Raw genomic sequence first — 14005 nt, 5'->3', positions numbered from 1 at the left:
TACTGGTCAGGCACAAATCAAATTTAAGGCTTTTGTATATGAGCCTTACACAAAACGCCCATTGTATATTCAGAAGAGAATAATCAAATATACACCTTTAAGAATGCTCATCAAGTCAAAATCTCCTGTCTTACCAGGATACAAAAGGCGAGAGCAGGTGGGAGTTTTTTTGCCTTTTTGGCATCTATTTGGAACTCCCTGACCGAGAGTCTGCGAGGTGAAGCTTCAGAAACGGTTTTTAAATCAAATCTAAAAACATGTTTAGTCAGGGAAGTGCAGAGATTGTTTGCGGGAGAGTGAAACTGTTATCATTTTAATTTATCCACCTGAATTAGCGCCGGGATGCTTCCTTGGGAAGCAGTTGTTCGAGCTACACAAATTTATTTTCAGTCACTGAACAGGAAAAGAAGTGGTGGGGGCAATTAATGAATTCAAAAAGGCCTCAGAAGGGTGGGTAGCAGGACTTTGTTATCAATATATAAAGGTGTTTCTTCAGCATCTGTGCCTTTTATAGTTTTACATGCTATTTCAATATCCCCTCTAACTCACTCAACATCCCTTACCCCACACCCAGTAGGGAAACTTAAAGTCAAATAAAGATGGAACTTATATCTTTACAGATGATACCCCAGAGATCATACTTTCTGCAGTCAGTTAAGCTTACTTTAATCTCACCTCCCTGCACTGTAGCCATACCAGTCTTGACCATTACGTTGTTCAAAATCAGAGGCGACTGTTTGTAAAATGCTGTACCAACAAGGGAATTGTCTGGTTAAGAACCACTTTTAGAGGTAAGCAATGGATTCTTCTTCTGCAGTGGATCTTTTATCGATTTGCTTATTATTTGAAGGAGTAAGTAATTGAGAGAAGGGTGAGTAGTTGCTCTATCCAGAAAAAAGCGTTTTAGCACCAACTGTCCAAAGGCAGCATAAATGTACTGGTTCAGTGTCCAGGCAGTAATGTTTGGAGAAGTTCTGCACTTAACTCTTGGTGACTAATTTGCAAATTAAGATCAGCCGCACATTGACAGTAAACACGTCTTCAAATGGTCATCAAATGGTCAGTCATCCAGCTGGGTAATTTTCTGACCATATTCTGGTAAGCAAACTTGGTGCAATCCACTAGCCATCGGACAAAGATGGCCTTGAGATCAGTTCTTTTCGAGGCTGAAACATCCACATCAATTGTTCTTATCACAGGCTACTACAAACTTCAACAAGCACTCCATTCTCGGCTGAAGGTACAATACATTTTCTACCCAATGGACAGAGATCCCATCCTCAAGCGACCTTTTTTTTGTAGACTCTGGAGACAACGGTAAAGCATATGCAGCTTTTCCTTCTCAGAAAGAGGTCTATCTTAACTTTGCACTAAAGAAAAAAAACACCGCTTATGTGACTCAGAAGCTGACTTGCCGAGGCTGTGTGCTTTGTCACTTAAGATGACTTGGTAGTGTCTTGCTGTCAGGCCAATATTCAGTTTGGAAGTCCGGCTCTTGATTTACCGAGCTTCAGTGGACAGGTTCATTGAGCGAGTGCTGCCTGGCATTAGTATATAGAACACAGCTGCCTTACTGTCTGTCAAGAGCAACACCATCTTTCCAGTGATGTGCACTCTCAGGATCAACTCAACCTTCTATGCTACAGAACAGTGATGTGCAACCGCTTTCTGAGATTTGAAAGGTAGGCCTGTGAACAAATACGGTGAGACTCCAACTTTCCAGGTAAGTGTCAACCACCAGCCAGATCTATCAGTGAAACTACATGCACATGATGGATCAACTAGCTTATAGCTGCTTTCCTGCCATCTATCACTTTGACTTCATCCTGTCACACTTTGAACACCTGCAAATACTATAAGTGAAGATTCCCCTGCCAAGCTTGCACCCTTTGTCTTCCCAGCAGATTATTGATGACATAGCTCGACAGGATGACCAACAAGGGCACATTTGTCTCACAGGGGCCTCTTTCGACTCCCCCCAGTCACCTGGGTGAGACAAAAAGATCTGTTTCCCAGAAACCTCAAACTGCAAAGAAGTGCAGAAGTCAGTTATCGTTGATGAACCACTTGTGATTTTCTTTGTAGTATGTGATGAGTATATCCACTTGAGAATTTTGAACAGTTGGAAGGTGTACCAATTTTATGGAGAGATTCCTTAACAGAGGTCATTTACAGGCTGTAAGAACGTCCAATCAGTGTCCTGGACCAGGTGCCTCGTGGTGGTTGAGACCATCAATAGGACTGATCTTGTCATCAGAGACAGTAGGAAGGCCATGGGAGCCAGGTGGACTGCTCTGAGCCTTAGCACGTTGATGCTGCTGTGCTGCAGTTTGTTTCTTTTAACCAAAGGCAGATCATTTAAATGGGATAGTCAAACTGCCAAGGAACAATCTTTATGATTTGAACCAAGATGGCAGAACATTTGTTGAGCTGTTGTGTTCTGTGTAGCCATCAGTTGGAGACAGTTGTGAGATGGATGAAATGTCTCCACAAAGGAAACCATTTGTATTTGTTTGTATCCAATGTAACTCCTACTTGTGTTACAATCAGGACTATAATGGTGGTATACTTTGGGTAGTTGACCGTAAGACCTATATGATGGAGATATACTTATCTGAAGGTTTTAACTTTTCTTCTGTGTATTGTAGGACTTGATAAGCCAACTGCCCATGTATTGTTAAATTAAATTCATCTGTTTGTGAAGGAGGGTAGCCACGATTCCCATACATGTGGTGAAATTCCAAGGAGTAATTACGAGATCGAAAGGTGCCCATCACAAAAGATGGGAGGGAGATTACTGCCTGGCATACTAGCACATAATTCACAGAGATTGCGCTAAACGCGGTTCATGATAATGACTTTAGCTGGAAGTCTTTTTTATTTAATCTGTTTATTGTTGTTTTTAGTATAAGTATTACAGATAACTGCATGTACATTTTACAGAGTGTTCAGTAATATGGTGAGATTGATATTTACTTTCCGCACTTCATTGGGGTAACACTCGCTCTCAAGTTGCAATTCTTAACATAATATTTCTGGATACATAGAGTATTTGCAGCAGCAATGTCCACCCAACCCCATTTGTCTGGTTACAAAAAGTGTTGCAGAACGGCAGAGCTATCCTACCACAGTTTCAAGCAGTTACGCCAGAGCTGAGCAAGGTGTGAAACATCCAGCGTCGCCAACAATATACAGCAGTGTATACCTATAACTAGAACATTATAAAGAAACTATTCGGAGTATGAACAGACAGGGGCATAACAATAACAACTTTGCCCACAAATGCTAAGTTACATTTCCATCCTCTATCGTTACCTAAAAAAAACGGATGTGCCTCATCTAATTATTACCTAATTAAGGGTAACTAGGTGCAGTGTAAGGACCGCCAGCGTGTATATGAGTGCATCGTAGGAGTGCAGAACAGAGCTTAGGTTAGTGCCATTCCCCCCTCCGCGATGTCTGGAGACAGCTGGGTGTCACATGGTTTCGACACTTCAGGAGAATCCTCATGGAGGCACACCATTATGGTATCCCACTCGCTGGCCATAGGTTGTCTTTGCAATCCCATGGATTCTCACGCCATAGTGCCACACTTTCAGCTTGTGACCAATTTGTGAATGAGTGAAGCCAGGCCACCAGGTGCGGAGGATCGTTGACTTACACTTTCGTGTGATCATTCTCTTAGCTAAGAGTAGTCCCAAATCCGTGAAGTGGGATGTAAGCTTATGTTTCTTGCTTCTGCGTGTACACCCAATATGCACACCTCCCAAGTGTTTGAAATGGTTCAGTCGGTGCATTGTATTACACAATGCAGTACCCCATCCCAATATGATTGCTGTTGCGAAGCCCACAACATATGTACTATAACTGCATCAACCAGTGCCTAGCGTGGACAAGCGGCGTTGGAGGAGTTGAAGTACCTGTTAATTTTTGAGGGGGTGAGGAAAGCCCTTAGAACGATGTATAACTGAATGAACCGAAACCGTGCGTTTCATGGGATATAGGTGGGACTTTGCAGTATAGTAGACCATTCTTAATCAGTACAAGGGTGGGAAAGGTTTAGCACCCATTTCTCACGCAAGGACACCAGCGATGAAGCTGTGTGTACACCCTGAGAGCTAGCTAGCCAGCATACTAAGTGGTGTCCCGGGCCCATGCCATGGAGGTGCTGTATAGTAAGGTGCATGGGTGGTTCATTACATATCTCACCCCACTGTCTCTGTAATGCGCCAGTAAGGGAGGCGTGCAGTAAAACTTGCCCGGGGGTAAGCCTTTTGCTGACGCCAAAGCGCAAAAGGCTAAGTGTGCCGTCCTCATACAGATCTTCCATTTTCAGTACCCCTGCTGCCACCCATGGGGCCAGTTCTGAAGCGGCAGTGAAACATTGACCTTGTAGCTGAAAGTCTAACATTCACCAGTGTTGGTGCAGTCAGTGCCCTAGTATGTCTAGACACATTTCATGATATTTGTTTTTCTTCAGTAGAGAGTAACACCATTCACTATTGTTGAAACAACCAGTGTTAGGTACTAAAAGCTTTCAACTAAAGTGACTGTTATCATGCACTACATTTACCACAATGCATCTGGACAAATTTTGCGCAAGTATGCCATACTGTGTGCTTCATTTTTGTGATTAGCTTCCTGTTGAGCTTTGAGATGTACTCGTGCTCTTGGAGTGGTAAGAACCCTGGGAAGACTGAGCAGCACTGCCAATACCTTGAAATTTAAGGTGTTGCTTTCTACACTACACTCACAGACCTAATCCGGCATGCAGAATATAGAATTTTAGTGAACCGTTTGTTGCCATTTAGCATGAAATTCACCAATTCAGGAGGTAGAGCTAAAAGTATTCGGCTCAATCTCCAGGTATAATGATAGAGGCTCTGGATGTTTGAAGTGCAATACCTGCCTCTGAGGCTGCAAGAGGAGGTCTACTTTGTGATGGAGACCAAGTAGGGGGCATAAAGAAAGGTGCATCTGGTTAGCCTTCCAAAACCTTCTTAGCTAGTCCAAGGCTATTAAGATGACTTGGGCCTGGTTCAGGCGGATCATCCTCCCATCAGAGGAATCAAGGGCATGGAAGCAAAGGCACAGTAAAGAGGAAAGCTCGACTTCAAGCAAAATGTGTCCCTGAAGGTTCCCTGTAAGGGATTACAGAGAGCACAGAAAACTAGGCATTGACTGGTTGGAGAAAAAGTACACCTGATGTGTGCCCCAAAGATCAAAGATACATCAGGCAACTCTGGGTGAAGTAGCCAGGGCACGGGAGTAGCAGTGATCAAGGTGGGAAAAATCTTCAGGTGAACTAATGATTTGGATTGAGAACATCAAGCCTTCTCTCAGCCCCGCCTTTAAATCTTCTGTCTTCATGATGAAATCTGACCAACAAAGACTGTAATGATTTTCAAAAGTACCTGTTATATTTGTCAAGTAAAATGAACAATTGGCCGCTTTTAAAACAGGACCAGATGTGGCCCAGATGTTCCTACCTACAGACTTTAGGAGCTTGCTGTCCTTTACAGCAGGAAATGTTAACGTTAGTGCAGTACAGTGGTAGCTCCTCACTAATAAAACAAATTACATGATCTGCTCTTAACAAAAGAGGATCCTTGTCTTGGACCAAGCATTTTTTCTGTAGTGTTGCTCGAGCCGCTTTGGTGGAACCTAGTGTCAAAAAGAGGTCCATAACAGGTTCCAAAACCCCAGGAGCAAGAAGCAATGGCTGAGCTGCAGAGTGGCAACACAGTGTTTCAAAAACAGCTACCGATGATGAAACCGTAGACAAAAGAATATTTAATTTTGCAGCGTCCCCCTCCCCCAACCCAGTCAAGCCTTCTTTGTAGGTCATCAATTGGTGAAACTGTAAACTGCAGAGAATCATTTAGGTTTGGATAGTATCTTTTGTAAGACAAAAAGGAAGCAGATGACCTAGAGAAGATGGTCCTTCGTGTATGGTGTCCATGAAAGCCATGTAATCTCTAAGTAGAGTGTGATTGGGTGGAGCAGTGTTTGTGGCACTAAGAAGGAGAGTATGATTTCCTTGTCACTCACCAAATTAACTGGAGAAGAAGATGACAAAGTTTGTGTTGAGGGCTCCCCTGCTAATGAAGTTGGAACTGCCACACCAGGAAGCTGCAGTGTTGGCAGAGGCAGAGAGCGATCACCCATCCACAAACAGGAAAGAAAATGGAAGAAATCTAAACCTCCTTATGACATTATGATGCTGAAGTTCCTCCTAGAAACATGTAGACACTTCATCACATCCGCCAAAGCTGAGTATTATATGAACAGCATCAATAAAGCCACCAAGAGAAGCACAATGCTCTTTGAAGCAATCATCCCCCTGCCTGATCCTTCAATCCCACAATTCACAGACAAATGCAATTTCAACAGCCTCTTTCATAAACACTCAACCTCTCCTTGCAGGATCCCACTATGCACATCCTTCAAAGTCCCATCCTTTGCAGATCTCTCAGACATACTCAATTCCATTTAAGTCGCTCCCTATGATGAAGATGTATTACCCTCTTCCTTCATCAAAGCTCTCATCGTGGAAGCTGTTACCTCGAGTCACCTAGCAACACTCAAGATTGGCAAGATTCTCTCACTCCCAAAGAAACCTATACTTGACTGTGATTAGATTGTATTGTATTGTATTGAGCTATTTGTAGAGCGCATTCCGGCAAAAGCATTGTAGCGCTAGTCAAACCAGAGATACAGGGAAAAAGAACAAAGACTACCCCAAAAGAATCTAATTTGCGAAGAGCCAGGTTTTAAGGCTTTTCCTAAAAGAGAGATGAATCGTAATTTGACGAAGTGAGAGGGGCATGCCATTCCAGAGCTTAGCTGCTTCCACCGTAAAGGCCCGGTCTCCCCATCTGGCCTTATTACAACGAGGCACCTTGATCATAGATTTGGAAGAGGATCTCAGGTGTCTCGACGGTTGATAAAGATGCAGAGTAGACTTCAAATAGTCGCATCCCTCCGACTGTAATGCTTTGTGCGTGAGACAGAGTGTTTTAAAGATAATTCTCTTCTTAATCGGAAGCCAGTGTAAAGATGCTACACATCTACTGGCAGATATAGACTGAAGGAGATTCAAGGTTAAACGTGCTGCTGCATTCTGAATTGACTGCAATTTATCTAAAGAAGATTTGTTTGCATTGAGCAGCAATGAATTACAACAGTCAAGTCTAGAAGTGACTAACGCCAGAACCACCGGCCACCTTATATTGCCAACTACAGACCATTACTCATCTTTCTTTCGTTAGCAAGAGGATCAAAAAAGCAGTCTACTCCAAGATCACATCAATGCTAACAATTACCTGCAGACAGAACTATCTGGCTTTCGACATAGTCAGCCATGGTACTCTCATCCACACCCAGGTGTCTCAAATGTGACTCACTGCCAATGTCCCTAACTGGTTCTATTCCTGCTTTTCAAATGGACAGCTGTTTGTTCACATGAGCACCTCCTGGTCCTAAAAGATACCGAACATCTGTGAAGTCCCCTCTAGTTTTATAGTGTCCCAATAATTTACAACCTCTACAAGGAGACCCACTGGGCTCAAATCACAGATAAAGGCATTAAAATTCACCAGTATGTCAGCATCGACAAAACACAAAGTCGAATACTTGAACGATACTTGAAAGTCTCCTCCGCTTTAGACATCCAACATCTTAAACACTGCCAGCACCTCAGCCAGATCTTGATGTCCAGTACTTACCCAAAGCTCAACCTCAACATGAAAGAATGAATTAATTTATTCATGATCAGTTACTTAAAATCATTACAAGATGTTGTCTGAACACATTACATATTAAGTTATTACCCGATTATTAAAAATATAATGACCTTACTTCTAGATATTCGTCTGGAGGCATTCTTATATAATGAAGATGGAAGGAGCCACCTCTCCATGCCCCCTTACAACTCCTCTCTGATGTGGACTGTTATTCCCTACACTGGTCTGCAAATTCATAGAGGTTAACCTACACCCAATTCCCCAGGGTCCTCCTTGACATATTCTGACAGTGGGAACACTTATCAAGACAACTGAATTCAGGGAGAGAGACTATGCGGATGTAATGTGTATTAGTCTGAACCTTCTTCCTTTCACAGGAAGGTAATTTCAAAAAGAGACAGCATATCTCTGTGGAATAAAAGTTATCGGTCAGAAAAAAATACTCCTGATGTCGAATGAAATTCTTTAAGCAAGGGTTTTGAAATATTTTTTTTCACAAAAAGGACAATAAAGGCTGAGTTCTGTACTCCACAATTCTGTTGCAGGCAGACGGAAAAAGAACTGAAGCACTGTCGCTGACAATGCATGACCCGGATACCTGTGGTATATGCTCCCTTAAAGGAGCAATGCCTGATTTCCAGCCCCTACCTACATTGCACTCTATTTTTCCACATTTTCTTTTAAAAAATGTTTGTAAGGTTTTCTTGCCACTGTTCTGTTCGTAGTGAGTTAAAAAAAAAAAAAAAACTGGATGGTTTTCTAAATAAAATGGACAATCCAGCCTTCAGCACAAGAAGTCAGAAGTATTAATTTTTAAGAGAAAATATTCAATTTTCTAGAGGAATCTATATTTTTTTTTTTATAAAGTGCACTGGGCAATACAGTGCTTACGACTATCAATGGAACTCCTTGAAATAAAGTGTATGTTCAGTAAAAACAAGGAGGTCCTGTCATTGTTCTTTTATACATTTGTTCTGCTACTGAGCAGGTTATGCATGGGATAGTTAAGAGTCTGGTTTAATACCTGGTAATGATAAATTTAACTAATCTAACCACATCTAAAATGGCCCAGCCTTGGACAGAGATGGAAAATATTACTCACCTTTTAATTATCTGTCTGTGGCATGTAGTGCTGTAAAGTCACATGCTGTGCTTACTCCTGCCATCTAGTACTGGGTTTGGACATGTGCAAGTTGTTTTCCTTTGACAAACTATTTTTGAGTCACAGGACCTAGTGGCTCTGCCTACTGCTTGTAATGCCTATATGCAGCAACTCCATTGTTAGATTGATTTACCTGCACAGAGGGCAAAATTGTAGATGGAGCATAGTGATGTAGCAAAGATGACCATGCAACGTATTTCAACGATAATGTTAGTAAGTAAAAAGGTCAACAAACCGGTGACCAAGGTGGAGGGTGCGCGCATGTGAATCTACAGCACTACATGTCGCAAACAGATCCTTACAGGGTAAATAATATTTTCCATTTGTGGCATGTGAGGCTGTAGGTACACATGCTGTGTTTAGACTGTAAAGCATCCCTCCCAAAAGAAGTGGCTTAGCCTGAGGATGATGAATACGATAGATATGTAGCAGGTTTGCACACTTTTGGGTGCCAGCATGCAACACTTGGGTTGAAAATAGCATGCCCCTTATATGGTTTGTAGTGGGACACAAAAAAGCTCAAGTGTCTAACGGAAGGGCTTCATTGGAAAGAAACTTAAAGACCATCTCGAAGAGGAGGTTAGTATTCGGATCTGAAAACCACTAACATGATGGCCCTGAAAGAAAAGTACTTCCAAGAGTTCGATACCCAACTGCCCACCTGGGAGAAGTTATGGCTACGAGTAAAGTCACCTTCTAAGAAAAGGATTAAAGTGAGCAATAGTGAAGTTGTTTCATAGAAGGGATCAAGATCCTCATGAGAACCATGTTGAATCACCATGCAGGAGTGGAGGGACAAGGTGGAATGATTTGTTTTAGGCCTTCTATAAAAGCCTTAATAGCTAAAAGTGGGAGCATGGTAGTATGTCACCTACTCTATAAATAGGCAATGCGTCACTTGAATGTAACATAATGGAGGTGTAATTAAGTCCTGTTTTCAGTAGGTGGGGGAAGTATCAGGCAAGGTCCTGTACTGAGGTTGCAAAAGAACGCCACGTGTAGCCAAACCAGTACTGCAGGAACCGTTGCCAACTGAGTGTGTAGCAGTCCCTATTGATGGGCCTGCTTGTGTCCCTGAGAATTGCCAGGCAGTCTTTCGGGAGGTTAAGGTATGTAAACTGTAAGACCTCTGGAACCATACCAGAAGGTTAAGCTGCTGAGAGGTGAGGTGCTACAGGGTGTTGTGGTTTTTGGGTGAGACGGTCCAACCTGTTGGAGCTTCTAATGAGAAGCTGAAGGACAAATCACAGAGTGCAAAACCTTAAATGGCGTACCAATGTTAGAGAGGGCAGAAGGGAAGCGAATCATGATAACCACAGCCTTTGACCCATGAGTGGACGGAGTGGGAAAGGCGGATAAAATGTAAGCAAATATTCCTGACCAATTCACCAACAGTGCACTGCTTATGGACTGTGGGTGTGGATGGTGTGGTGAAGCTTAGCCATCTTGCTTTCTTAGCTAGTGATGACAACTATGGTGAGTGGATTACTCCCTGCATTGTAAAACAGACCAGTAGTAAGTCTGTTCGGAATAAAACTAGTAAAGGACATCTGAGTGGTTGGTTTAGAGGGTCTATGGGTCAGACGTTCACATCTCGCAAATGGTGAAATGATATAGGTACGCTCTCCAGCCGGTGAGTGAGGAGACCCTGGTTAGGGTCTCCTGCGGAACCGGTTTGAGAAAAAGAAGTCTGTCTCTGCAACAGGTAATTTGCATTTGCCAACTGCAGAGTGATGTTTTAGGGTCAAAATACCAACACTAGATACTAGATTATCTATATAAACTCTCCACATGAAACTCTTATGTCCCTAGGCACTTCGCAGCGGGCACCTGCGTAACCTGACGTAAGGGAGTATAGCGATGATGGTTGACATCATGATAACGAAGCGCAACCCTCTGCTGAATGTTACCTGGCAAACTGGCTGAAAAGATGGTAATGGTTTGAGAGTGCTAGCAGCATTGAGCTCACAAAATACAGGAAGATGAGACTTAATCATATTGGTGCGGAGCCCAAGGCCATGAGGGAGTAAACGGGTAGGCTGGGTGTGTGCTAGGTACTGGTGTTGCATGGCTCTCTTGTTCAGCAAGTCGTCCAGGTAAAGAAAGATGTGGTTGGTGTGCTTCAACATTTAAGCATTCAACATGGCCATGCAGTTGGTAAACACCTTGGATCCGCACTAAACCTTTTGTCCACCTTGGGCGTAATAACACAAGTTTTGGCCAGCTCCATAAAGGTATAAGTGTAAGCATTGGAAAGAATTGCATAGACCTCTGCATGGAAGGCAAGGTCTTTGTGAGGAAGTCTGCATCCTCTAGCTCCTCACGAATGATGACTTTATTGTAAGTGGTAGCCCTTTGCAGCACTTTGTAGTAAGAGGGGGTATCATCAGGGAGAGGGTCGGTATCACCAGGTGGATATAATCGTCCCATATAACACTGTAGGGATGAGGGGCGCCTGATGTGTCATGGTACTAGTTAGAAGACGTAGAACTATTTCCCTCACAGTCTAAAAAAGGGGAACACTAAAAGACACTGAGGAAGCAGCCCCTGTAAGCATGGATGAGGGTGGACGTGTATGGGGTGACAAGGTGTGGAGAGGGTGAGGAATGAGGTGGCGCAGAGGTTTCTTGGGCACAGGGTCTAAGGGTGGATAGATGGCCTCCTCAAAAGTCAGCTGCCCCTTTGGAGGAACAGGCTTAGACAGAGTATGTCGATTCCCAGGCTGAAGGTGAGCTCAGTGATGCCTGGAGTCGAGCTCCTGTTGAAGCCATTAAAGAATAGGCTGCTCCTAATCATCAGAGACTAGAGAGGAGGTTGCACTGCGTGTCCTATTTTTTTGGTGCCCAGGAGGATGAGCTTGTAGAAGTCATCAGGTGTTTTGCTTGGAGCAAAGCATCAGTGCCGAGGAGCTTGCTGAAGTCAAAGTTACCTGGTGGGTTTTGGAAACACGCTTTGATGTAAAGTGAGGCTTAGAGGAGGTTGTACCTGCTCTGACACTGAGGGCGGCCTCAAGGCGACTGTCGAAGCTGACAAGTACAATTTACAGCCGGGATTTGAAGTTGAGGATAGTTTCTTCAGCTCAACTTGGTTTCTTGGTGCTGACCATGGCCGTGAGGCAGTGGCAGACCGAAGGCCTTATGTTTAGCCTGCAAACCCTAAGCTCGTCGCCCTCAAGGGCAATTCTTGTGTACTATATTTTGTTCAGGATTAGGAGGAGGGGAGTTGGTACTCACTGAGGTCAATCTGACGGAAGCAGGCTGAACAGGTGGAGACTCATCAACATCCAAGTCCGATTCGTGTTCAAGAATGTGGATCTGAACTGCTCCAGGAACCCTTGGGAGTTGCTCAGCGTCTAGAAACTGTTCCCCAAACAGGTTCGGACAGCCTTCAGAATGGCTGTGCACCACAGCTGCGATGTGAGACGTTGATCTTGGCAGTATCAAAAGGTCTTCTTAGACTTGAAGTTAAAATATGCTGAGCAGAAGAATTCCTGATGGTCTGGGACAGACAGAGTTTGTGAACTGGATGGAGGTTTGTCCTGGGGTACACCACTTGACAGGTCAGGCAGAAGCGCAATGGAGTTCTGTCCATTACTTGTTCATTTTCTAAAGCTGGGGCCGGTGAAGAGGGCCCGGAAGGCCAAGCCAATGGAAATGTCAACACCATGGACCAGGGCTGAGGCAAGAAGATGATGCGAACATACAAAGAAAATACACTGTTTCTTCAACCATTTTGGAAAAGAGAGATCCTAACAGACCTGGTACAAACGCAACACAATTTAAAACTGGAGTCCCAAAGAAGCAGTTCCGAGTACGATGGTGGAAAAAAAATCCAATCAAACAATTGAGTTGATGCCCAAGCACATTACCAGCAATAGGGGCGGTGTCACTAGGTCCGAGACTCGAAAAAGATTCAAAGCAAAACAAGTTGCACACATCTGAGCCCGACACTAGATAGTAGGAGTACGCACAGCATGTGTATCTACACCACAGTGCCACAAACACAGTTTCTGTTTGGTGAAATAGCCATACGACGTAGGCAATCTCCTTAAGTACCTTGAAAACAACTCAAGTGACTCAAGCAATTCATGCCAAAAGCAGGCGAGCTCAAATCAGATCCTAACGCAAATCTGCCATGTTGGAGTGGTAATACCTCGACTTTTCTGGAGACCAGATGTCCTTAATGAATGAAATATAAGATAACTGAATTCCATCCCAGAATGCATGCATGTCAGTAATTCATTTCCATGTGCAAAGTATGACGTCTCATATTTGTACAGCTGTAAGAGATGACTGCATTCTGTTTTCCAATTATAGCATGTCTAGCCAAACTATACCAGGGCTCATAATATGAACCTTTGTTACCTCTGTACCAAGAACAAAAACAATACTTTAATTAAAGATCTAAATTTTAAAAGTCATCAATACATACCGAATAAGTATTGACATTTTCATATGGTTCGCGTACAGATGCGTTGGTGGGGGCATTTGAACATTCACCCCAGGTGCATGCAGGAGCTCTGTAGTCCAGAGGGAGGGAAAACACCACTTTTTTCTTGCATCGAGATTTCTTTATTTTATTTGAATTGCTGAGCTGGAATAAATGTGAAAAGAGCACACAATACATATGCTGAATCCTTTAAAAAAAAAAGTTCAAAATCCAGAAGACAAGGACTAAACCGCATACCCAAACATCTAAGCCCTCAGCCAGAAAACTCAATACACTTAAGTCCTCACCACTCAGCAGCTACAGCAGTCAGATTTCAGTTACTTAACACTTACTTCCTCAATTACCCCTAGCACGCTTGACCACTAACAGTTGTATGGTGGACTTCCAGCAAATACTCTTGTGAAGCATTAGACAACGACTTAACCCCGATCACAAACCACCCCCTTCCATTATTCAGAAGCACACTCCTACCTTCATTTACCATCACCAAGAAGGCTTGTTGGTGTCAGATACAAATAGAGAACTCCACTAATTATTGGCCTGTTTTGAAAGCCATAAATGATAATCCTCAAATCCCCCTTGAGCTGAAGTCTTCCAACTTGTTAAGTTACTGTTAGCTAATATCCATTTGGCACGGACCCTCAGCTGG

General features: G+C 43.3%; 1 protein-coding gene across 2 annotated transcripts in view; it reads right to left on the bottom strand.

The window, feature by feature from the left end:
• The window catches only part of MEIKIN (meiotic kinetochore factor), a 637531-nt gene that overhangs the window by 133215 nt on the left and 490311 nt on the right, over positions 1–14005 (bottom strand). For both annotated transcript variants that reach the window (XM_069202007.1, XM_069202008.1), the window contains exon 10: positions 13339–13500. In XM_069202007.1, coding sequence (XP_069058108.1) covers positions 13339–13500 — 162 coding nt within the window. The remainder of the gene's footprint in view (positions 1–13338; positions 13501–14005) is intronic.

Source organism: Pleurodeles waltl, chromosome 7 (assembly GCF_031143425.1).
Source record: "Pleurodeles waltl isolate 20211129_DDA chromosome 7, aPleWal1.hap1.20221129, whole genome shotgun sequence".
NCBI lineage: Eukaryota > Metazoa > Chordata > Amphibia > Caudata > Salamandridae > Pleurodeles > Pleurodeles waltl.
Note: the sequence above shows the minus strand (reverse complement) of the source record. Positions and strands in the feature narration are given on the sequence as shown.